Source organism: Hemiscyllium ocellatum, chromosome 9 (assembly GCF_020745735.1).
Source record: "Hemiscyllium ocellatum isolate sHemOce1 chromosome 9, sHemOce1.pat.X.cur, whole genome shotgun sequence".
Taxonomy (NCBI): Eukaryota; Metazoa; Chordata; class Chondrichthyes; order Orectolobiformes; family Hemiscylliidae; genus Hemiscyllium; species Hemiscyllium ocellatum.
This window is the reverse complement of record NC_083409.1, coordinates 52015121-52040973: the sequence shown is the minus strand read 5'-3', so window position 1 is coordinate 52040973 and position 25853 is coordinate 52015121. Positions and strand designations below refer to the sequence as shown.

The window sequence follows — 25853 nt, the reverse complement described above, 5'->3', positions numbered from 1 at the left end:
AAACTTCAGTCTTTCAAAGCGTGATTAATACAAGTCGGCTTTCTGTAACCCGTCTTAATGATTTAATCCTTGTGTCCTGATATCATTGTGGTGAATTGTGTTGTACCTCCTTTTAAGGATAATATGATTTTTGTTAAATTTGGTGATTAACCTAATTGCTGCTTGCTTGTTTTTGAGCAAGTCTCTGTACATCAGAGGTATCACTTCATTTCGATGAGTCTTTTTAAAATCATTTTTGTGCCTACTCCCAAATTTTGATTCATGCAGCTGACTACCAAATTTATTTGATCCTTCACATGACTTTCTCTCAACAGTAGTTACGTGGAACCATATTTTTCAGTTGATGTGATGATTGAACATAGCTTCAAGTTGAAATCTTTCTGACAAGCTTATTTAATTTATCTGCTTTCTGTTTCCATCTGTACAGCTCACTGTGACTCCAACTTTTATCATTGATAATTCTTGAATATACAATCACTCCCTCATTGAAATTAGTTCAACTTCTAATTAATATTGAGCAAGTAATGACTGTCCACCTTTTTATAGAGTTTATAAGCTCTTTCATGTCCAGCTGACCTATAGCTGGAACATTAGAACACTTCAGCCCTTTGTGGTAGGCTTGGTAATCCAAAACTTAAGCTGATTTGTCTTCAGTCAGTGACTTGACTTGAGTAACCAGTCTTGGCTCATTGAAACTGCAGAATTTAACTTATGGAAGAAAGTATTGTTTTAGAAATGATGTTTTAGTATTATTGCAGCAATCCTCTGCAGTCCCAGTCTCTTGAATAAGTCTTACCTGCATTTCTATTGAGAACACAATCCATGCTATTGTGATAGCTGCCCTTCTGTAGTCAAATCTGTTGAACATGTTTGTTTTCCTGCAGAAGAAATGCCATAAAGGGACAGAAAGCTTTCACACATTAATTTTAGAAATTTTGTCAGTGAAACTATCTGATTTTGAGAGTCTGAAGTGAATCCTTCTAGTTTGGAATAATCCTTTGGAATTTGATCCTGCAATAATTTTTAAATACATTTTGCAAATTAAGTGCAAACAATTTTGATTATTCAAAGAAATCCTAAAATCTGTAGTGTTTAATTTTTGGTTTAGTAACTTTCCTTGAGTTGGTCTTAATTCACCTGGATTTTGAGGAATGTGACAGAGGTAGAATTAGATTCTGCTTAAGTTTTAAATTTTATGAGGAATGAGGCTGTGATGTTGAAAGACTACTTCCTTTTCTAAATTTGAGCCTACTTTTCACATAGGGTGCTGACGGGACAGAACAGAGTGCAGAAAATGAACAAAGTGGTAACATTTGTAAAGAAGGAGAAAGTACTCAAATACCAGAAGATAATTGTAAGTATGATTAAACTGAAAGATGTATTATAACCAAGTTAGTTAAGGTTAAAAATGCACTCGACAATTTTGGTAACAGTGGTCCTGTAAAATTCGGTTTTCAACTGTTTTGCAAAGGATCCAACCCATTACAGAAGTGTTTATTGATTTGGTTTTGTTACAAAATTTTTATAATGTGCCATGAACATGACTGAAGGCTGCCCCGATGATGCCAGTAAAATATATCTTTTAACTGAAGACAACCCAATTTTCATAAAACAGGCTTTACTGTGGAGTACCAATTTCTAAAGGCATCATTTCTTTCATTTATGCATTTATTTAGCTTTGGAAATCCCATCTGTGTTTGGTTCCTCATTTGAAGGATGAAAGAAACACATGACTCTTAAGCTTTTCTCCCTGTAGGGCAATTCGATCAAACTAGAAAACAAGTGACACAGGTCGATTTTGTGATCAGTAGAAAATTATTTTCTCCAAAAGTCTATTTACTTGGCACAGATGCTATCCATGACATTATGCATGAAATTCCAGTTTATAACGTTTGCAAGTTAGGTGTAAAATTGGATCAGTTATGCTTAATATGGTAATTGTCCTATTGGTTATGGAACAGGGTGTTGAATTAGGACAAGGCTGCTGATGGACAAAAATAATTTTTCTTTTTTGTCAGCAGCTGCTGGTGAAGGTAATGTCCCCACCACAGATTCTTATACTTCAGAAGCTTCTCGAGAACAGCAGGCCATATCTGAAAGACAGGCCCCACGACTACTACGGTCACCACGGAGACCACCTCATCCTCTTCCTCCACGATTAACAATTCAACCGCCAGCTCAAGAACTGGGGCCACCAGCACAGGTAGTTTCTTTTAACCAATTTGTTCAAGCACTAACACCCTGCGAGTCGTATTGTTGCAAGTCTTTTTTGAACCCAGATGTTTTGGCCCTGGATCATAAGGATCCAATCTTCTTTGACCTGCATAGGCAAATATTTTCTAAAATATGTATTCAGCTCATCTTGTTAAGCCCTGGATTAGATGGAACTTTAGCAGTTAAGTCTCCTAGTTCACTGGTAGGAATACTGCCATTAAAGCACCAGAGCCCTCCCATCTGCACAGGTAAATATTTGATCGACCTATTCAGACTGATTGCAATGCACTTCAGGGTGTGAATCTCGCCCGAAGTTAGGGACACTGTGCTACGAGGCCTTCCCATCTAAACAGGTACTCTGAGCTTAATTGTCAAATAATGCTGCTTATTCTGCCCTCTTAACTGTAACCCAGAGCTTTAAAAGGAACAATTTGTCATCATCCCAAGTAGGCTAAATGTTGTCCACAAACTGAAGTAGTAATCAACAACATGTGTTTATAGCTTTGAGTACCTGATTAAATTTACAGTGCTCCAGAGATTCCCAACCTGATTGAATTTTGGCAGGACTACACAATGTGTGTAAGTGTGCTACTCAGACTTTCTTCTCTGATAATCCTCAAACAAAAGGTTGCAAATTTTGTCAGGTCTTGTGATGTGTCATATACCCAGTATGAAAGTTTGAGTTAATAATTCAAACGTAAATTTGGATTGTTCATCTCCCTTTTCTTTCCATACCATGTCATTTTTCTGTTAAAGTCCCAAATCTGAGTTCTCCTTGAATGAGTCAACTTCTGTTTGCTTCAAAAAATCCCTTGGGTATCTTTCACTTGGTTACCTCATTCTGAGCAGATACTGTCCGCTCGTGAAAGCATTCACATCCAGTATGTTTTTACAGGGCTATTTTTATTCAAGTTCCTTTTTGCCCTAGTCACCCTACTTATATTTTCTTTGACAGTGATTAATGATTATAAAATTAACAATCATTGCTCATCACTCTGAGTCATGAGCAGATCCCATTCATCGCTGATCTTGCTTTGCATGATTGCATTGGCATTATAGTTTTAATTGTTGAATGTATAGCATAGAATTTTCAATCTCCCCTAATTATGAGTTTTGTAGGCAAAACCTAATTGCATCTCACTTAGCTGCTCTGCTATTTGAGTCATCATTTCAGTCCCTTTATGCTGTTCTATCCTTCTGTCCTCTTATGCTCTGCCTCCCATGTTTCATGCAAATTTCTTCTATTGATGAAATTCAATCAACATGTGAAAAATAAAGCACCAGTGAAGTAATTGCTAGCCACAGATATGATCTGAGCAATTTGCCCCTGTGCAGACTGGAATATTTTTCCTAAAAGATGCAATAAGCACGTTTCAGCACATCCTTGTAAGGGAAGAAAGTTTTTCTTCACTTGTGAAGATATCGATGTCAAAATTTGCATGTACCAGCGATCTTAAATTGCACTTGACAAATAGATTTATGCTAGGTTTAGAGTAAATATATTGTGTTGTTGATTGGCTCAACTAAAACTTCTGTATGTTGTTAGCAGTGATGGCCTGGGAGAGTTAGGACATCGGTCAGTATGCAACCATGTTACCCTTGTGCTTGCTCTCCTCTATTGTAATGAGGTGAAGGTCAATCTGTGAATTTCTTTCGGTGCCTTAACTGTTAAGTGGTTGTCAAATCAGGTTTCAAAACAAAATAATTTGTAATTATCTTCAAATAAATGCTTTTTAGATGGACAATTGTATGTGGGAAGATGAATTAACAAATGGCTGTGGTAACTGAGAAGTTCTTTGGTTCCAAGTTTTTTAATGTTAATGATTTCTCATAGTGGTGCTCGCCAGTTGAGGTGGTTGTGTGGTGACTTGGGTGGATCCAATTGGAGATAAGTTATGGTGAATGTTTGGAGGCATACTTAAATTGGAGTTTTAGGGCTGTAGTCTAGTTTGATGTGCCAAAGAAATGTACATGTAATGACCCAGCCAGAGTCACAGGAAAATGCAATCTTGACAAACAAATGCTAGTTAGACTTCCCACGTGCAAGTTCTTTTTAATGAAAATGTATATTTATTGCCTTTTTTTTAAACATGTTCAATCTTTATAATGCTTTGATTTAGAATATCTGGTCATGCTATTAATTGATTACTGAGTTGGAGTCAAAGTTATTTTGAGAGTTTGAAAAACTGTATTAGTAAAGAAATATTATGGACACATTGACATTTACAGCATAAGGAGGAAGTTCAGCCCTCTGGTCAACAAATATCTCACCGCACTAATCCCATTTTCCAGCTCTTAGCCTATACCCTGTGGCAGCACAGGTAAATATCTAAATCATGTTTAAATGTTACCAGCATGTGTGACTAAGCCACCATTTCAGGCCAAGAATTCCAGACTCCAATCACAATCTGATCATAGAATCGTAGTGTAGAGAGGAAGTCCTTTTGCTTGTCAGGTCAGGTCTGTACTGCCAAAATTACACGAGATCTGCACTAGTCCCAAGTTCCAGCAATATGCACATCAACTTGCATGTTATGACATTTCAAGTAGTCATCCAAGTTTTAAAGGTTCAATTTACCTGCCTCAACAACCCTCCCAAACAGTGCATTCTAAACTCTCACCAGCCATTTATTGAAAAATCCTTTCTTTAAATCTCCTCAACTGCCTGCCTTTCGTTTTAAAATTATGCCTCCTTGATACTGACCCTTTGACTAAGGGGAACAGCTGCTTTCCATTCACCCTGTCCATGTCCCTCATAATTTTATATGCCTCTATCATGTCCCCCTCTGTGTGAAAACATTTTGGTTGTTGCTGTTCTCTCTCTCTCTCGAGTGCCATCCTATCTGCTCTATGTCCGTTCCTCAATCCTCTGACCCGTATCAGGTCCTGTCTCAAACTTTGCTGCTCTGGGGAAAAACCTCCAGCCTCTCTGGTTTTTCCTCTTAGCTCAGACTTCAGAGCCCATGTGGTGTCGTGGTCAATCTTTTCTACACAACCAAGTGCAATCCTATCCATCCTATAAACATAATGACCAGAACTGTAGGTGTATCCAAATTGAGGCGTAACCAATGTTTTATACAGTTCCAACATAACCTCCCTGCTCTTGCCTTTATTAGTGTAAAAAGTGAGGTCTGCAGATGCTGGAGATCAGAGCTAAAAATGTGTTGCTGGTTAAAGCACAGCAGGTTAGGCAGCATCCAAGGAACAGGAAATTCCTGTTCCTTGCTTGCCTATATTAGCTCAGGTATGGAATACAAATCTCCCATATGCTGCCTTAACCATCTGATCTACCTGCCCTGCTATTCTTTGGTATCTGTGGATATGCGCATTAAGATCCCTCTAACCTTTAGTGCTTTCCAGGATATTGCCATTCAATGTAATCTCGTCTTGTTAGCCATCCTCTCCCTCACCTTTTCTCCAGCTTGAATTCTATTTGCTAGTGCTATGTCCAAATGACTAGTTAGTTGATATCCTCCTCCAAATTATGGCTATCCTCATTATTCACCACCCTACCAATTTTTGTTATCCATGAATCTCGTGATTCTTACCACTATATTTTAATCCAGCTCATTAAATGTATACCACAGTGATGTAGAGTAGGTACAGTCATTTCTCCAGCTTTTCGTTTATCAGCTGTATTATTCTAGTCCTGTACTCGTTAGCCTATGTCAGTAGGAGTAATACAAAGATTTTGTAAGTAATTTAGCCAACTGGAAGGTGCCCCCTGCGTCTGCGCCCCTCAGTGCCCTGCATTGAGACATCCTCGACACTGCCATTTCAAAGACAAGGTAATTCCAACTATTATTGCCCTTTCACACTAGTTGATCTCTCACTCCCTCTCACCCCCGCCCTCTCACCCCCGCCCTCTCACCCACTCCCTCTCCCTCACATTGGTTATGCCTGGTCTCCATTCATTCTTAACATTTTCCAAGCCATTAAATGGTTTGCAAGCAAGATGAGCTGTAGGGGGTCCCCTTCTGTCAGACAGTTAGCATTGCAACTCAGCTTGCACTTCCTTAAACTGTGGAATGAACACATACTGAAATGTGCTATCCGCGAGCACCACTGTCTTGTGAAAATACCATAGCTGCAGCTGCACAAGGTTCAACATATGGAGCTCAAGTTGTTTCAACTGGAAGTACCTCCTCCACACTTGATCATCCAGACTGTATGAGTGACTGGGATTCCCACATAGTGCAGTATGTGCAAGTCAATTACTTGAGGTTCCAGATACTTGAACTAAATAGAATGTAGACCCACGTTTTTCTCCTTATGCCATTAATCAGTTACTCCCATGCAAGGAGTCGCTAAAGCCACTTCAGAGTTAAAAAAATGTTTTTCTTCTCAGCAAGAAAGTTGAAGGCAAAACGAACATTGTTAAGAAGTATTCAGTACAGCATCGTTTTCTTGCATTTACGGAGGATATACAGTCTGGCCTATCTCTTTTTTCAATGGTAGATGTCTCTCTGATTTTGACATTTGTGCATTTTTGTTTGAGGTTTGTAGTTTTTCTGTAAGAATATTTTTCTGTTCTTCAGCGATTTCCACCTGCACGACGTCCTTCATCAAGCCGAGGAGGAATTCAGCTTACTCCAGGTGTTGGAGGTGTGGTAAGTAATGGAATGACCAAAACGTGCACTTAAGATTTATAGGGTCGTAAATGTTGTTTGTCATTTCAATGCACTTCCTTCAGTTCTATTCGCTGGTTAGTTTTCTGAAATCAAAATTGCTAGTATAAATGCTTTAGTTTACTTAAAGTTGGCAATAGAGCAAATTTGCATTTACCTGCTGCCAACTTGAATTGTTCTCATACATTTTTAGTTGAATAACTTTTCAAATGAATTAAGGATTATAAATCTCAAAGCCAAATATTGTAAATTACTCAATAGTGAAGTCCTGAGTGCATAGTATTTTAATGCATTTGAGAAAATAGACAAGACTATTTCTGGAAGTCATGGCAAACCAGGTGTTTGAACTGTGAAGAACTACAAACATTTGGAAACTTTACAAACGAACATGTTTTCAGCCAGTTTTGCAAATTTTGAACTGAAATGAGGAAAGATTGGTTTTGAAACCAGAAATGACAGAAATTGTTGAATGGTTGGAAAGAAAGTAACTTGATATTCACATTAAGATCCTTTGCAAAGCAGTGGTTGCAAACAAACTGAAGGATTGTGTACAGATGGGACTTTGGTTGACAAAGTTGTGTGGATTAGTAATCCGTTATGAATGACAAAAGTCTTCTACCTGCCCACAACTATGTGATTGGTTCTCAGGTGGCTAAGTGGTTTAGACTGTGAACAAGATACAAAGGAGGTTATGGCAGTTTAGGAGCTGTCTCTATTCTCTGCAGTAAGCCACTTTACGCCATTTAAAAGTTTATCTCCCCTTCAGTTTCTTTAACATGTGACATTTAGTTGATAAGCCAGAGACCTTTTTATATAAACTAACTGCCCTTTGCCTCTTATAAATCAATGGAAACATCCAGTGAAGAATGACAGTGGAAAAATGGCACAGTGGCTCAGTGGTTAGCACCACTGCCTCTCAGTGCCAGTGACCTGGAATCATTTCCAGCCTGAGGTGACTGTGTGGGAGTTGCCATATTCTCCCCTTGTCTGCTGATTTTCTCCTACAGTCCCAAGATGTTCAGATTAGATGGATTGGGCATTCTGAACAACCCGTAGTGTCCAAGGATGTGAAATTTAGGTAGATTTGCCATGGAAAATGTAGGGATAGGTTGAGGGGCCTGAGTAGGACACTGTTTAGAGGGTTGCTGTGAATTTGATGGGCCAAATTGCCTGTTAGGCTTCTATAATTCTGACTACATAAGTGTTCTTAACAGCGTAAGATTAATCTCAGCATCTTTAGTGAGCAGGAACAAATTAACTGATTTCCCAGATCTTCCCTCCATCCATAATCTTATGTTTTTTCTTCTGTCTTGTATTATGTGTATAATTCCATTTATGCTGGAGATTAGGGTTATTTGTCAATGATTGATAACCATTTATGCATAGCTGAAGTCAATTTGCACTTTTTGTTTAGTACAGAAAACTAGTCTGTGTTTTGTCAACCTGTGTCTAGAAGATGGGTGAATTGGGTAATTTTGCATGCTTTTTAGTTACGTTTTTGCACAACGTTTGAGAATAAAGATGCTTAATTTCCCATGTACTACCTGAGTGAGATAGTAACCTCAAGTGATATCAAAATGTAGCTAAGAATGAGGCTCTCGTCAAATGATATAATAATTTTAAATTGATATCCGTTTGTCTTTTTGTTTTCTGCCCATACTGATCTCTGATCTATCTTGTTTGTTTAGCAGCAGCACTTCTTTGATGAAGATGACAGGATGGTGCCAAGTACACCAACTCTTGTTGTGCCTCATCGATCAGATGGCTTTGCAGAAGCCATTCAGTAAGTTAAATTCTGAATTATACAGTTTTTTTTTGAAGAAGTGATGAATAAGATTCATGAAGGCTGAGTGGTGGGCATTGTCTATGTAGACTTCGGTTAGGCATTCAACAAGATTCCGCAACAGACTAGTTAGTAAAATTAGCTCACATGGTATACAGGGAGTGCTAGCTATTTGGATACAAACTTGGCTTGAAGATGGAAACAGACGGTGGTGTTGAAGGATCGTTTTTTGGACTGGAAACTTGTGACTAGCAGTGTGGTGCAAAGATAGTCCTTTATGTAAATGAATTGGACGTGAACATATGAGTATCATCGGGAAATTTGCAAATCTTGCCAAAATTGATGGTGTAATGCACAGCAAAGGAGGTCGCACATTCACATACCACCCGTAGAGTAGAATGAAACTTTGATCAGATGGGCTGTGGAGTGGCAAATGGAGTTTAACTTAGATGAATGTGAGATGCTGCATTTTAGAAAAGTAGCTCAAGGCAGTACTTATACACTTAAAGGACCTGGGAGTGTTGCTGAACAAAGAGACATTGGGGTGCAGGTTTATAGTTCCTAGAAAATGAAAGGCAAGATGGTAAAAAAAAAGCATTGAAATGCTTACCGTTATTAGTTAATACATCGACAATAGGAATTGGGAGGTCATGTTGCTGCTGTACAGACATTGGTTAGACCACTTTTGGAAAACTGCTTTCATTTCTGGTCTCCCTGCTATAGGAAAGATATTGTGAAACTTTAAAGGGTTCAGAAAAGATTTCCATGGGTATTGCTAGGGGTTAGAGGGTTTGAGCTATCTGGAGAGGCTGTTGAGGCTGTTTTCACTGGAGTGCCGGAGGCTGAGGAGTGACCTTATAGAAGTTTGTAAAATCATGAGGGGCATGGATAGGGTGAATAACCAAGGTTTTTTCCACAGAGTAGGCAAGTCTAAAAGTAGAGAGCATAGGTTTAAAGTGAGAGGGGAAAGATTTAAAAGGAATCTAAGGAGCAACCTTTTCCCGCAGATGATGTGTATGAAACTACTAGATAATATGGTGGAGGCTGGTACAATTACACCATTTAAAAGACGGTTGAGTGAATGAATAGGATGGCTTTAAAGGGATATGGGACAAATGCTGGCAAATGGGACTAAATTTCGGATAACTGACTGATATGGACAAGTTGGACGAAAAGGTCTGCTTCTCTGCTGTGCATCACTATTTCTCTATGACTATGACTATATCTTAGAGGATGTCAGAGGTTAATAAAATATGAAAATAACAAGTTAAGTTTCAAATTGGATACCCTTTGTCGAGTAAACAAATTCTTTCTGTAGGTAAGAAAGGAATTCATACATTTCAAATGTAGGTCTAAAACATGTTCAGTGAAAGTTTGTGATTTCACAGTAAATAGAGTGAAATTTTCAAACTGAAAGTTGTGAATTTTGAGTTCTGATTGAAGCCAGGTTATGAATTTGCATGGAGGTTAGGCAAACTTATTTTGATACCAGATGGTCTTTGAGATTTACTGAATTTTCTTCAACTTGAAATTGGTATCAAGGAAGCAGACACTTCATGTACTACTTTTGTGATCATATGCTTAATATTTCTTTTCAAAAATAAGAAGCTGGTGGTAGCATGAGTTAATCCATAGGAGGAAATAAATAAGTTAAGATGTGACTCATCAGATGTGGCGCATAGGGAACTTGGTACAAAACTTGATCTGCTATTTATTTTTCATTACGATCTAAGCTAGAAATTCATGTTGGAAACTGTGGTTAGTTCTCCCCAGGTTATTGGAGTTCCTCGATTCAGGTTTGGACCCCCAGAAGATATGTCTCAAACCAGTTCAAGTCAGTCAGACCTTGGACAGTTGGCATCACAAGGAGGTAATTCTTTTACAAAGGTTTCAAAATGGTCACATAATTTGAAATAGGGAAAGTAAATGTGATAATTTGTTCTAAATTTCGCTTGCAGTTGATATTGCATGAATCAGTACTTTCTACTTCTATTTGGTAGATCATTGAGTATCAATAATAATGGTTCCAATTTTACAGAATAACACTTCAAGCCTATTCTACAGGGTAGAGAATAAATTGAGATAATGAAAGCCTTTTTTTTAAAAAGCAGAATGTTAATCATGGGTTGCTTAATCTTAAAGATTGACCAATCTAAATTGGAAAAGTTCCCATGAGGAAAAATTGCGTGTTTGAGACGGTGTTTCCTAGAACAACATTTTGTAATCCAACCAGGGATCAAGATATTTCTTTTGACGAGTAATAAAGCCGATTTTAAATAATCTGAGTAAATGATCCCTGAGGGAGCAGTAACTGTAGCAGTAGAGTCTTATAGTTGGTTTGAGTGTGAGAAAGTTGGATCAGAATCAGCTGTGCTGAAGTTAAACAAGGATAATTACATCGGGATGAGGAAAAGAGTTTAACAGAAAAGAGATTTGAAGAACAGCAGCAGTCATTAAAGAAAATAGTTCATTACTCAGCAAATATATGTCTCCATGAGAAAGGAGGGATCAAGAAAGACGATAAACTGGCCATGGTTAACTGGCAATGTTTAAGGATCTGGTCAGATTTACTAAAGGAAAAGTGTGGCAAAATTTAAGTTTTAAAATCCAACAAAAAGGTGACCAAAAGAAGAATAATCAAGGTGAGGGAAAACGGACAGAAAGAGCTTTTTAAATATTTTAAAAAAACACCATTGTGGCCAAAGTTAAACCTTAGAAAATGAGTCAGGAGAAATAATAATGGAAAACCAGGCAATGGCAGACAAAGGTAATAGATATCTTGCTTCATTCTTCACAATAGAGCATATTAGAAGCACTGCACAAATCCTAAGTTAAGGCAGAGGGAGGAAATAAGCGCAATAAGTATCATTACAGAAAAGTACCTGGATAACAATGTGGTTAAAAATGCAAGACAGTTAAGTCCTCTGGATCTGGTGGGGTGTATCCTAGGATATTAAAGAAAGTACTAGATCCTTTATCCAAAATACTCAGGACCAGTTGTTGTTCGGAATTCGGTTTTCAGAATGTGACAGTTTAATGATGAAATTTTTTAAAATCTTACCAGAGAAGCAGACTTCTAACAAAGAATGTGCTTGGCCAGTTCCCTGCCCGCCCCACCCCCACGTCGCATCTGAGTGACACACATCAAGTGGGTGTCGACTTGGTAGCGTTCACAGAAAAACCCCAGGCCTGTCGATGCTCATCTTGGATTAACTATTTGCTTGCCAAACAATCTTGTTAATGAAAAAAAACTTCACAAAAAAGCCTTCGGATTTCAGAGCTTTTTGGCTTTTGGATGTTCGGATAAAGGATCTTGTACCTGTAGACAGATTGTGATGGACTAGTCATCATCTTTCAGGAATCCTTGGATGATGGAAAAGTCCCACAGAGGATTGGAAAATTGCCAATATAACATCCATATTCAAAAAGGTTGTTGACAAAAAGTCAAAGAAAAAGGTAACTACAGGACAGTTAGCTTACTGTCTGTTATTGAGAAGATGTTAGAGTTTATGATAACGGATGAAAGCAGAACATTTAGGAAAACATAATATAATCAAACTAAGTCAGCATGGATTCATGAGGAGGAACTCATGCTTAACAAATGTATCAGAGTTCTTTGAAGAGACAATAAATAGAATAGATGAAGGGGAACCCATAGATGCAATATTTTGGTTTTCCAAATGGCATTTGATAAGGTACTACATGTTAGTGACTTAATAAGAAAACTGCACATAGTGTTGAGGGTGCTGTTATTAACATCAATCAATAGAGTTGGGGAAAAGGGGACATTTTCAGGATGGTAACCTGTAACTATTGACACACATTTACAAAAGATAAGTGACTTTGGAAGTTGATGTACTATTGCCAAAGCTAAGAATGCAAGTTGCAGATGACAGCCTATCTAAGGATATCTCTTAAGTGAATGGGCAAAAGATTTGGAAAAATTTAGCTTGTGCACTTTTTCAGCAAAAGTAGAGGACCTGAATTTTATTTAAATAGGAAACGATTACAGAAAGCTGTAGCACTGGAACGTGGGGTCCTTGTGCATGAATCACAAAAATAAGTTAGCATACAAGTTTAGTAGGTAAAAGTGAAAGCAATGGTTTCCTGGCCTTTATATCAAAGGAAGTGGAATCTAGAAATAGCCAAGTCTTCATAAAACTATACAAGCACCAAACAGACCACAGCCAGAATACTGCACAGTTTTGGGAGCCTTATCTAAAGAATGATGTCCTGTCATTGGAGGCAGCCAAGAGTAGGTTCACGAGATTAGTCCTGCTTATTGAGGAACTGTCTTACGAGAACAGACAGAGTAGCTTGGGCCTGTACTCTCTGGAGTTTAGCAGAATCAGAGGAGGTCTCATTGAAACATGCAGTACCCTTAGGCAGCCTAGCAGAGTTGATGTGGAGAGGTTGTTTCTCCCTCTATTCTCCTTTGGGTGAATCTTCGACTAGAGGCATAATCTGACCAGTTTAAGACCAGTGTGACTTTTTTCTATCTGAAGTGGTCAGTGTGCAAAATCCTTTATCACAGAAGGCTGTAGAAACTAAGCCATTGAGTATATTCAAGGCAGTGAGATTTTAATCAGTAAGGGACCCATTGATTATGGGGAAATGGCAGGAAACTGGAGTTCAGGATTATCAGATTCAACCATGATCTCATTCAATGGTAGAGCAGACTCGTTGGGCTAAATGCCTGCTTCTGTTCCTACACCTGTCTGTTTTTATAGTTATTCATCATCCAGTTGTGTAGTAGTCTTTTACTGGTTTGTAAAACCAGTACTTAATTGAAATCTTGCATTTCACAAGTGACTCTGAAAACTGTTTAATTAAGAAGTGAATGCATAAACAGCCTGGGTTACTTGCATCATTTCTGCTGTTCAGAAATGCTAGTGACATTCAACTTGAAGCAGAATTCTGTGCCACGAGTCAAATCTTTTAATCTAAAATGAAATGTCAAGTATTAAACACCATGTCTGTATTTAAATGCTGCTGTTACTAATACTTTAATTACATGAAATAAACTATGTAGCTTCGGTATGAAAATATCCAGTCTACTCTGACTTACTACTTGAGAACAGGTGATGTGTGGAATGTTTGTTTATTCTGATTTTATTCTGTAATTTATTGTGACTCATCTCCTTATTCCTACAGGACTCGGAATGTATGAAACTCCCATTTATCTTGCTGCTGTTCATGAAGACGAATCTGGAGGCCGCAGTGTCCCAACTACACCTCTGCAAGTTCATGCACCAGGTATGGATTTATTTTAATGAGAATAAAAATGGCTGCATTTTTGGGAGAGTGCTCATCATGTAATTGTCTAATGGCACTAAAGCCTAAGGTAAGCTTCTCATGCTTTTTATGATCAAAGTTCCAGCCAGCTATTTGTTCTGTAGTGCATAAGACCTGGGAGTGGAAGTAAGGCCATTTGGCCCATCAAGTCCACTCACCATTCAATCATGGCTGATGGGCATTTCAACACTACTTACCAGCACTCTCCTCATATCCCTTAATTCTTTGTGAGATTTAAGAATTTATCAATCACAGCCTTGAAGATATTTAACCTCCCAGCCTCCATTGCGCTCCATGGTAATGAATTCCACAGGCACACCATTTTCTGGCTGAAGAAATGTCTCCTCATTTCCATTCTAAATTGACCCCTCTAATTCGAAGGCTGTGCCCACAGGTCCTAGTATCTCCGCCTGACGGAAACAAATTTCCAGCGTCCACCCTTTCTAAGGCATGCTTTATCTTGTAAGTTTCTCTTAGATCTCCCGTCAACCTTCTAACCTCTAATGAATACAATCCCAGGATTCTCAGCCATTCATCATATGTTAGGCCTACCATTCCAGGGATCATCTATGTGAATCTCTGCTGGACACGCTGCAGTGCCAATATGTCCTTCTTGAGGTGTGGGGCCAAAATTGGACACAGTATTCTAAATGGGGCCTAACTAGAGCTTTATAAAGTCTCAGAAGCATGTCACTGCTTTAATATTCCAACCCTCTTGAGATAAATATTACATTTGCTTTCTTAACCACGGACTCAACCTGCAAGTCAACCTTTATAGAATCCTGGACTAGTACTCCCAGATCCCTTTATAATTTGGCTTAATGAATTTTTTCACCATTTAGAAAGTAGTCCATCCCTGTATTCTTTTTTCCAAAGTGCAAGACCTTGCATTTGCTCACATTTGAATTTCATCAGCCATTTCTTGGATCACACTCCTAAATTGCCTAAATCTTTCTGCAGCCTCCCTACCACCTCAGAACTACCTATCTGTCCATCTAATTTCGTATCATCGGCGAACTTCGCCAGAATGGAAGCAATATTGCTTGTAACAATATTACGTGGTTTTGTGCCAGTTAATTTCTGTAGCATAATGTCTGTAACATAATTTCTGGGATATAAGAATTGCTATCCTCCCATATACTATTGTATTATTTAGCCATTTGACTTGCCACAGTTGACCTCTTTGAAAGGTCATCTGCAATACTAAACTCATTAAATATTCTTTAATGAAAAGGTGCGACATGATGGCAATTACAACAAACCCTTTTTAAAATTCTGGTTCTCCCATGGATCCCCGAGAGGAGGAAACACTGATGGACTGACTTGTGTCCTGTGACCAATTGATATGGGCTGTTAATTACATTTGCTCAAATTGCTGAATTTTTTATACTTAAACCCTGTACAGAAAAGTCGAAGATGCTGAGTAAGAATAACAAGATTGCCATGGGTTGCTTGTGAATGACATCGCACCACTGAGCCAGAGCTTTGTGACTGTGTCTTGGTGTCCTCATGGTTACAAACCCTCCTAGAAAAGTGATGGCTGCCTACATGGCTTACCATTGTTTAAGTGGACATTATTAAATTTAGCTTGCTAACTTTGCACCATTTCATGTATTTTCATCGAGTCCATGGATGCGGTTTTGTTACATCATGGCTTCTTAAAGGACTGGCACTTCAGATGGAAACTTATTTCCTTGCATTTTTAGAACATTGTTCATCTCACTAGCATCAACTCATACCACAGTAGATCTCTTGATGCCTTTCTTACATTTATATGCTACTTTCCTTACTCTACTCTAATTTAGCTTAATCGTGAACTTGTCTAAAATTTTGCCTGTATCCTCACTTGTGTCAGATCTCCTTTATCTATCATCTCTATGTACGTTGACCTTCACTGGTTTTCTTGTTCTCCAATTCTGATTTTTAATATTTTCCCCTCCTAGCCATATCTTTACCTCTGTTCCTTACCCTCCAGTTGTTAGAATGCTGCTTTTCTCCAATTCGTGCACATTTCTTCCCCTCTTCATCAAACCATCTCTCTCTAAGACTCCTTCAGCCATATCTAACCAAGACTTGTTTAGTTCTGAAATCTCTGTAGTTTAGGTGGTAAGGACAAGCCAGGGAACAATAGACCAGTGAGCCTGATATTGGTGATGGGCAAGTTGTTGGAGGGAATCCTGAGGGACAGGTTGTGCATGTATTTGGAAAGGCAAGGACTGATTAGGGATAGCCAGCATGGCTTTGTGCATGGGAAATCGTGTCTCACAAACTTGATTGAAGAAATAGCAGAGAGGATTGATGAGGGCAGAGCAGTAGATGTGATCTTCAGTAAGGCATTCGATAAGTTCTCCATGGGAAACTGGTTAGCAAGGTTAGATCTCATGGAATACAGGGAGAACTAGCCATTTGGATACAGAACTGGCTCAGAGGTAGATGACAGACGGTGGTGGCTGAGGGATGTTTTCAGACTGGAGGCCTGTGAGCAGTGGACTGCCACAAGGATCGGTGCTGGATCGGTACTTTTCATCATTTACGTAAATGATTTGGATGTGAGCATAAGAGGCGCAGTTAGTAAGTTTGCAGATGACATCAAAATTGGAGGTGTAGTGGACAGTGACGAAGGTTACCTCAGATTACAACAGAATCTTGATCAGATGGGCCAAATGGCTGGGAAGTGGCAGATGGAGTTTACTTAAGAGGTTTGAGGTGTTGCATTTTGGGAAAGCAAATCTTAGCAGGACTTATACACTTAATGGTAAGATCCTGGGCTGTGTTGCTGAACAAAGAGACCTTGGAGAACAGGTTCATAACTCCTTGAAAGTGGAGTTGCAGCTGGATAGGGTGCTGAAGAAAGTGTTTGGTGTGCTTTCCTTTGTTGGTCAGAGTGTTGAGTACAGGAGTTGAGAGGTCATGTTGCACTTGTATAGGACATTGGTTAGGCTACTATTGGAATATTGCGTGCAGTTCTGGACTCCTTCCTATCGGAAAGATGTTGTGAAACTCTGAAGGGTTCAGAAAAGATTCACAAGGATGTTGCCAGAGTTGGAGGATTCGAGCTATAGGGAGAGGTTGAATAGGGTAGGGCTGTTTTCCCTGGAGCATCGGAGGCTGAAGGGTGACCTTATAGAGGTTTATAAAATCATGAGGGGCATAGATAGGGTGAATAGGCAAAGCCTTTTCCCTGGTTGGGGGAGTCCAGTACTAGAGGGTGAGAGGGTTTAGGGAAAGATATAAAAGAGACCTAAGAGGCAACGTTTTCACGCAGAGGGTTGTGTGTGTGTGTGGAATGAGCTGCCAGCAGAAGTGGCGGAGGCTAGTACAATTGCAGCATTTAAAAGCATCTGGATGGGTGTATGAATAGGAAGGGTTTGGAGGGATATGAGCTGGGTGCTGGCAGGTGGGACTAGATTGGGTTGGGATATCTGGTCGACATGGACAGGTTGGACCGAAGGGTCTGTTTCCATGCTGTACATCTCTATGACTCTCGTGTCAAATATTGTCCGATAATGCAAAGCACGTAATAGATTATTAAAACCACAGAAGACAAGAGTAGGCCAGTCAGCCCCTCGAGCATGTTCTGCCATTCAGTATGATCGTGGCGGATCATCAAGCTCAATAACCTAATCCCAATTCCCATCCAATATCCCTAGATAGCTTTTGACACAAGAGCTTCATCTACCGAATGAGTTTTGAGAAGATTTGTAGCTCAAGGTGAAGTTCTAGATGTAGATTGCAGCTCAGCGAGTAAACCTACATCTAGCTTTATTTACCTCATTGAGAACTTAGTTTTGTCATCATCTTTCCGTGGTAGTGAATTCCACAGGCTTGCTACTCTGGGTGAAGAAATTTCTCTCAGTACTAAAAAGTCTAAATAATGACACCTGGTTCTCCACTCCCCTGACATCAGAAACATTTTTCTTGCATCTAACATGATGAATAGTTCTGTTGGAATTTTTTCGGTTTCTCTGAGATCCCCCATCCCGTCAGTCTTCTAATCTTCAGTGAATATAGTCCCAACAATCTCAATATCTCCTCTGCTAGGCAAGCAATCAGTTTGGTAAACCTTTGCTGTACAGCAAGGAAATCCTTCCTCCAGGAAGGAGACCAAAACTGCACAGTCTTCTTATTGTGGCCTCACCAATCCCTCTACAGATGCAGCAACACATCCTTGTTCTTGTACTCAAATCCTGAGATTATGAGGCCAACATATGGTTTGTCTTCTATGCTGCTTGCTGCAAATGCAGGCTTACTTTCAATGATTAGTACACAGACGCCTGGGTCTCATTGAAATTTTACCCTCTCAATTTTCAACCATTCAAATATTAATCTGCCTCCCTACTTTTGCACCCAGAGTGGATAATCCAACAGTTGTCCACATTGTTCTGCATTTGCCCACTCACTCTGCCTGTTCAAATCTCTCCACAACATTTGTGTACTCCTCACAGTCATACTTTCATCCAGCTTTGTGTCATCTGCATATTTTGAGAGAATGAAGTACCATACTGTTGGAGTTTTAATTCTTTTAGTACAGAGTGATGTATCTTTGAGAAATTCAAGAAATTCAAATTCAATGACAAAACAATACTAAATGCAAAAGTTTACATTTCAGTCACCATATTTTGTTTGTAAAATGTGTTCAGGACAATTAATGCAGCAATGTTGTATAAAGCTTTTCTGTTTTCTTTATTATTTGTTCATGGGTATGGATGGAATTTATTACCCGCGCTTAATTGCCCACTTGATATTAAGACTCACATTGCCATGGGTCTGATGTCAGGTAAGGGAGAATGACATTGGTGAATCTAATGTGTTTTTATGACAATTGATGATGGTTACATAATGACCATTAGATGAGCTTTCTATTTCAGGTTACTAAGTTCAAATTTCACCATCTGTCGTGGTGCCATCTCCAAGCAATAGTCTGTGATTCTGGATTGCTATTCTAGTGACATACCACTACATGCCAATTCACCTAATCTGTGTTATGGATGGAATGTATAACTTAATGGGCAGTTGGCTGCACAATGGTTAGCACTACTGCCTCGTGGCACCAGGGACCTGGGTTTGATTCCACCCTCTTGTCATTGAGTCTCTGTGAAGTTTGCATGTTCTCCCCATGTATGTATGGGTTTCCTCTGGGTGCTCCAGTTTCCTCGCACAGACCAAAGATTTGCAGATTAGGTGGATTGGCCATGCTAAATTGCCCTGTAATTTCCTAGGGATGTGCAGGCTCGATGGATTAGCCATGGTAAATGTGGTGTTACGGGAATGGGGGTGGGTATTTGTGGGGTGCTGTTCAAGGAGTAGCTGTAGGCTAAATATCCTCTTTCGGCATTTCAGGAATTCTATTATTAACAGTCGCAGATGTCTCCCTTCTTTAACATCAAGCTTTGAAAATGAACAAATTATTTTTGAGACGTTTTACCTCTTTGTGGGAAAATTTCAAATCATTTACTCTTCAGTACTTGGTGTTTTGATTATTTCTGTAATTCAATGTGAAAATGCAGGTAAATGTGCAATGCCTGTAATTTAAACAAACCAGTTGAAAGAAGGCAAATTGGAGGAAGCTGAAGTTAAGCAGAAGCACCTGTGTGGGTCTGTTGAGATCAATGCCCTGTTTTGTGTACCAAATTCTTTTTGCTGGCCACTTTATAAAATGCAATTTGTGCTACAAAGTACTTAAAAAAAAAGTCATTGAACAAATCACAATGTTTGAGGTTTTACACAATCCTATGTTAGTATAATGTTGGTTAAATCTTATTCTTTTAAAATTGAGTGACTAATTTTCCTTCACTTCCAGATCTATCCAAATAAGTTGCATAAAAATTACACTACCTCATTGCCTGTGTGTGTGAAGTGAGTGAAAAAGCAAGGGCTACTTCTGAGTCAACTGTTTGCTAATTCATTTCAAGATACCTCTTGGATGGATGTTTTAGTGGTACAGTTTTAAAAGTTTAATATGAAATGCACATTGATAAGTTATTTCTATCACATTGTAACATCTGTTGATTGCAGTGAGTTGGCACTCATGAGCTTGATTGCAGAGCTGTTTCCACAGACCGTTACTTTACCATCTAGTGGTGGCATGTGCAGTAAGCAGTTATAGTGAAAGCGTTGCAGTGAAAAATCAATGACTGTTTTGTGATTGCGCAATATCATGTTTTAACTATAATTTACTGAGCTGGAGTGCTGGATAAAGTTCTGACAATGTAAACTTATTAGGGAGCTTCACTATTTCTTGCACAAGTCTTTTCTTTTTAATGTGCAGAGAAGATGTCTTGGACTCGTAACACTTAACTGTTATGCTGAAATTTCAGCTTGCTTGGGAACTCAAGCTACTTCGTTTTCTTTCAGTCACAGTTTTCAATGAGGGTGCACAATCGGATGTAACTGAACACGCTTCTCAATCTGTTCCCATGGTTACAACATCCACGGGAGGCCTGTCTAGCACTGCAGATTCTGGAGGTGGTGATGATGGGGATGAAGTGTTTATGGAAGCGGTAGACCAAGAGGGGTAAGATAAGCCAAGTGTCCCTAAATCTATAGTCCTCTGCTAAAGAAACCATTTAATTTTATTGTTAATTCTCTTTTGCAGCTTTTATTGATTATACTCATTGCCTGACCTACTGTGCTTTTCCAGCACCACACTCTCGATTCTTGCATAGTTTTATCATTCCTTCTACTTTGTCTGTAAAGGGTGTAAATGCGTGCATCAGGCATCATTCCATTGCTATGTTGAAAATTGGTAGTTTTTTTAAAAATTCACCATTTAATGGCAGAGTTTAGCACTTCAGTTTTCTACTTTTGTTATGAGACACGGAAGTTTTCATAATTATGTAAACATAATTGCTTTCCCTGATTATTTATTTGATTGAAAAGCTTTTCAGACCCATGAGGTTATTATTTCACAAATTAAATGCACCTTATTTGTTCAGTCTTAGTTCAGATGTGATGGAAATTGAAGGGCATCAGGAGGAGGAATCTGTTCAGCCATCTGAAGAGGCAGATCTGCCATCCACTAGCCAGGATCCTCCTTCCAGTTCAGCAGGTATGTAATTTGAAAGTGCAGGAGTGATTTTGTCACTTGTGTTTTACTCTGCAAGCATATGCACTCTGTGTAGCAAGCCCTGTTTTTAATTAGTACCAACAGTAAAGCTTTAAAGCAGTGAACTATTGCAAAATGCTTTACCAAATTAATGAGAGAGAGCAACATCTTTAACATGTAATAGAAAGCTTCACTATATATTTAGACTTATAAAATTGTCTCTGCTCATGAATGCTCAAATACAGGCTGCCTTAGACCATTTTTATATAATGAAGTTTCAAGCACGTTTGCATTAAAAGTATTTTCTTTGTTGTTTATATTTAAGTTCCCGTTTTCTTTGCATAATCCAATTCTCTTGAGAGACAATACATAATTGGAGTATGTATCACACCATTTGGTTGTTCCGCTATAATGCGACAGTTGTATTTCTCTGCTCTAGATAATCTTATATGAGAAACTGCTGTAGAAATCTGACTGTAGATGATTGCGCTATGAAAAACCCAATATTCAGCAGAAAGTTCGTGTTTTACAAACAACATCCATAATTTTGCACTGATGAAACATGCATTATAGAAGAACTTTCTGCAGTAATTTTGAGTGTTGTGTGTCATGATACCACATCAGTATATGGCCACCTAATTTTCTCTAATAACTTAAGTTTTATCTCCTGCATGAACGTAGGTTTCTTTTCCTAAAACAAGATACTTTCCAATCAAACAGGAGAGTAGCTATCGTTGAAAGTAGTGACGTGTTGCATCCATAATGGAGTGATTTAGCAGTGATGGAGCTTTGATAGTCAACCATAACAGCTTTAATTCTTGGACATCTGTGCACTTTGCACTAGTATCATGATATGTTTACTTTTCTCAATTACATCTTCTGACAGATGCCAGTGTCAGTCAGCCAAAGCCATTGAGAAGAGTACGACTTTATCCACAGATGGGGAGAACTGTTGCTCGGGGGCGACAGTTTATTAGCCGAAGAGGTAAGGCCCTCTTTGACTTTCATTATGTGCAAGTTTGGAAAAGTCTTATAATGCCTTACAAGGCAAATGGTCAATACAACCGGAACCTTACAAAAGGAAAAGATCAACATGAAACAAAAGGGGACTGGAGGCACAGTGCAAGCAACAGATTTTAAACTCTTTTCAGTTGGAGTAAAGCAATGATTTTCCGTTGTCCGAGATGGGATGGAGGACAGTAATGTGGAGGAAAGGAAGAGTGAAAATGTCCTTGCCACGCAACATCGTCGTTCACTATTTAGCCAATCCTTTATTCATGCTAATATACTACCCCAATACCATGGGTTGTTAGGTAGCTTAACATTTCCTTCTGAAAATCCAAATATATCCACTGCTTACCCTTGATCTTCTATGCCTGTTAACTGTTCAAAAGTTTAAAACGTTTGTCACAGATTATTTTTTATTTCCCCCTATTGTGAAACCATGCTAACTCTCATTGATCATATTATGTTTTCTAATTGCTCTGCCATACATCCTTGATAAGAAATGCTCACTTTTTCCCAGTAATAGACATTAGGCTAACTGGCCTCAAGCTCCCTTTCTTTGTGTCCTTCCTTTTTTAATTGGCAGTTGTCTAATTGTCTGGGACTTCTTCAGAATCAAAAGATTCTTGGAGATTTATGACCAGCATATCCATTATCTCAAAAGCTACTGTCTCTAAGATTCTTATATGCACCCCATCAAGTCCAGGAGACTTATCAGTCTTTAGTTGTATTAGTTTCCCTAACACTTTTCATTCTAGCGATATTTATTTAATTTATTTTCTCTCCTTTTTTGCCCCTTAATTATTTAGTAACTTCAGAATGCTGCATTAGTATGTTCTTATGTGAAGACTGATCAAAATACATATTCAACTCCTCCAGTTGTTGTCTCTTCACTATTTCAACAGCTTCATTCTCAAAGGTGCTTATGTTAAATTTGGACTTTCTCTACATTTTTTACATTTATAAAGAAGCTCTTGCTATCACTCTTGATATTTCTTGCAAGTTTACACTCAAAGTTTGATTTCTCCTTTTTTTTGGTCATCTTTTGTTGGTTCATAAAACATTTCCTATCCTCTGACTTATCACTAATCTTTGCCATATTGTATGATTTGTTTTTCGAATTATTGCTATCCCCAACTTCCTTAATTACTCATAATAGCTGATCATTTTTTCTAGAATCCTCCTTTCTCATTGGGATTTATGGTTGCTGTGAGCCATAAACTGTCTTCGGAAACATTTGCCATTGTTCATCAGTAGTCTTTGCTTCTGAATTCTTTCCCCGGTCTGCTACTGATGCTAATTCTCCCGCATTATGATCATCACTTCCTTGGTAATCTTTACTCTGATAATTTATTAAACTGGCCTCATTCAACATTATCAGAAGCAAAATATCCTGATCGCAAGTTGGATCCATAGTGTCTTGTTCTTGGATATGGTTCCAAATAAGCACTGAATTCATTGTTAGGACAACATTTGCCAAACTAACTACCTCAACCTACGTAAAGATTAAAGTCATGCATGATTAATGTATCGCCTTTTGTATATACCCTAATTTCCTGATTTATTCTCTGTCCCACCATATAATTACTGTTTCAGGGGCTGAAAGACAACCTGTTTCAGTCTCGTCTTCCCCCTTTTTTATTTATTACTTACCTCAATACACATGGACTCTATAGCCTCCAGTTGAGATTATTTCTTACTAACATACTTGTTCCATCCTATAATAAGAATGCTGCTTTGCTTGTGTGTCCTTTCAAAAAGTTTCTCATTCCTGAATATTTAGTTCCCTGTTGTGATGTCCTTGTGACTGTCTCTGTCTTTGTAATGGCTGAAGGATCATATCCATGAATCTTTTTTTTTGTGTGGCATTTAATTCACTCATTTTGTTCTGAACACTATTTGCATTCAAGGTAAGAGCCAATAATTTTATCTTTTCACTATTTTCTTTCCCCTTTCCCTATGTTAACTGCTGTTTTTCTATGTCTGTTCACTCTGACCCACTTTGAGTATCATTAGCCAAATTGGTGCCCTGTCTTGCTGCTATATCCTCTTGTTTTGTAAGCCTAATTTCTCCTCTTTCTACAACCTACCTCCAAACATTACTTTAAAGTCCTTTGAATTGATATGTGCTTGCTATTTCATCAAGTTGGTAACATTTATGAACATAAAAGGAGGCTTGAACCAAATTAATTCTGACATAAATTTGGCAACTTCCAGGACTGGGTCTTGGATTTTTGTTGTCATCTTATTATATTTTCTTTGTTTCTTTGAACATCCTAAGGCAGAATTTGAATTAAAATAAGTAAACGTTTCAATTACTATCTAAATCCTAACTTTTAGTTTTACTGGATGAACTGATTTTATTTGGGTAGTAAAATCTGCTTATGCCATTGCATTTTTTTGCAGTCAAGTGCAGGAACAGCAACCAAGACTTTGGAAGAACATTTCACGCTCTCTAAATTTACATTAATCTCTTGATACCAGTATTTCAAATTTGGGAAAGCATGTGTATAGTTTAAGGTTGACTGTTTCGCATATTCCATTCATTACTTTCATGTTTTTATTTATAGGTACAAGTCATTCAATGTCAGGAAGAGGAATAAACAGAGGAAATCATAATTGAAAAAGTATACCCATGAAGCGTATTGGCCACTGGCTTGTTACAATAGATCTAAAATTTCTCAACTTCATACATTTATGGGTATTTGTCACAATGTAACCTTCTCATTGAAAAATAAAATGATTTCCTTTTGTGCTGAGTTGAAAACATGACTTTTTCTTGGATTGTTAATCACATCCATACAAGTCCTTTGTTACACTTCTTCTTGTATCAGTGACTTTCTGGTTAGCAGGATCAACAGTGTAGTACTTATCTAAATTTAAAAAGAATCAAATGAGTGGAAGATATCAAACAGCATTTTATTTAAAATTGAATTGAGGTGTTCCCTCTAATTTGAACAAAAAGAACTACTATAAAGGTGTTCCTTATATTTTAATCATTCTTGCGCTTTAACCATAGCATATCAATAAAACACCTTGACTGGTAGATCATGAATGCTCTGATCTTGACCACTTCAACCAATTGTTTTAAATTGGATGTCTATTGATGTCCAAGATGTCGGCAGAGGAGCGGTCCTGAATTGGACCCCATCCACTCTGACTGCTTTTCTTCTTTTCTTGCTTTTTCTTTTTGTTTTAGTTTTTTTTAGCTTTTCTTTTCTCTACTTACCTTCTGGAGGGAGCTCAATTGTGGAGGCAGTAGATAGAGGCTCTGGACTTGGCCACAAGGTGGTTGGTGTTCCCAGGCAGAAGTCTTGACAGCAATGGAATTGCAGCCTCTTTGAGGTCAAGAATGCAGTCAGGATAGCCAGCAGCATGAGCAGCCAGCCCAAGGCAAGCCAGTGGCGAGAGCAGATCAGGGAGCCCAGAGCATCAGTAGGAGCAGGAACAGACTTCCTGTGGTGGTGGCAGTGGGAACAGGAACAGGCAGCCTGGGATGGCGGGGAGGTTGATCCCAGCATGTGCAGGGGTTTATGGATTGTAGTGTAGAACTGTTAATTGTGTTTCTTTGATTTTCCACTTTTTAGTAAGAAGGACCTTGGAGTGCAGCTTCATAGCTCCTTGAAAGTAGAATTACATGTAGATAGGATAGCGAAAAAGGCATTTGGTATGCTTTCCTTTATTGGTCAGAGTATTGAGTACAGGAGTTGGGAGGTCATGTTGCGACTGTATGGGATATTAGTTAGACCATTTTTGGGAATGTTGCATGCAATTCTGGACTCCTTCCTATCGGAAGGATGTTGTGAAACTTCAAAGGGTTCAGAAAAGACAGGGTTGGAGGATTTGAGCTATAGGGAGAGGTTGAATAGGCTAGGGCTGTTTT

At 38.6% G+C, this 25853-nt stretch overlaps 1 protein-coding gene across 5 annotated transcripts in view; it reads left to right on the top strand.

Annotated features, from left to right (window-relative positions):
- tprb (translocated promoter region b, nuclear basket protein) overlaps nt 1-24737 on the top strand; it is a 151048-nt gene extending 126311 nt beyond the window's left edge. For 3 of the 5 annotated variants that reach the window (XM_060830306.1, XM_060830305.1, XM_060830302.1), the window contains 10 exons: nt 1264-1354; nt 2019-2203; nt 6753-6824; nt 8531-8625; nt 10389-10495; nt 13780-13881; nt 20275-20434; nt 20856-20968; nt 21852-21950; nt 24541-24737. In XM_060830306.1, the coding sequence (XP_060686289.1) occupies nt 1264-1354; nt 2019-2203; nt 6753-6824; nt 8531-8625; nt 10389-10495; nt 13780-13881; nt 20275-20434; nt 20856-20968; nt 21852-21950; nt 24541-24593 (1077 nt within the window). In that variant the 3' untranslated portion in view covers nt 24594-24737. The remainder of the gene's footprint in view (nt 1-1263; nt 1355-2018; nt 2204-6752; nt 6825-8530; nt 8626-10388; nt 10496-13779; nt 13882-20274; nt 20435-20855; nt 20969-21851; nt 21951-24540) is intronic. The other 2 variants (XM_060830303.1, XM_060830304.1) reach the window with 2 other exon arrangements.
- The last annotated feature ends 1116 nt before the right edge of the window (nt 24738-25853 follow it).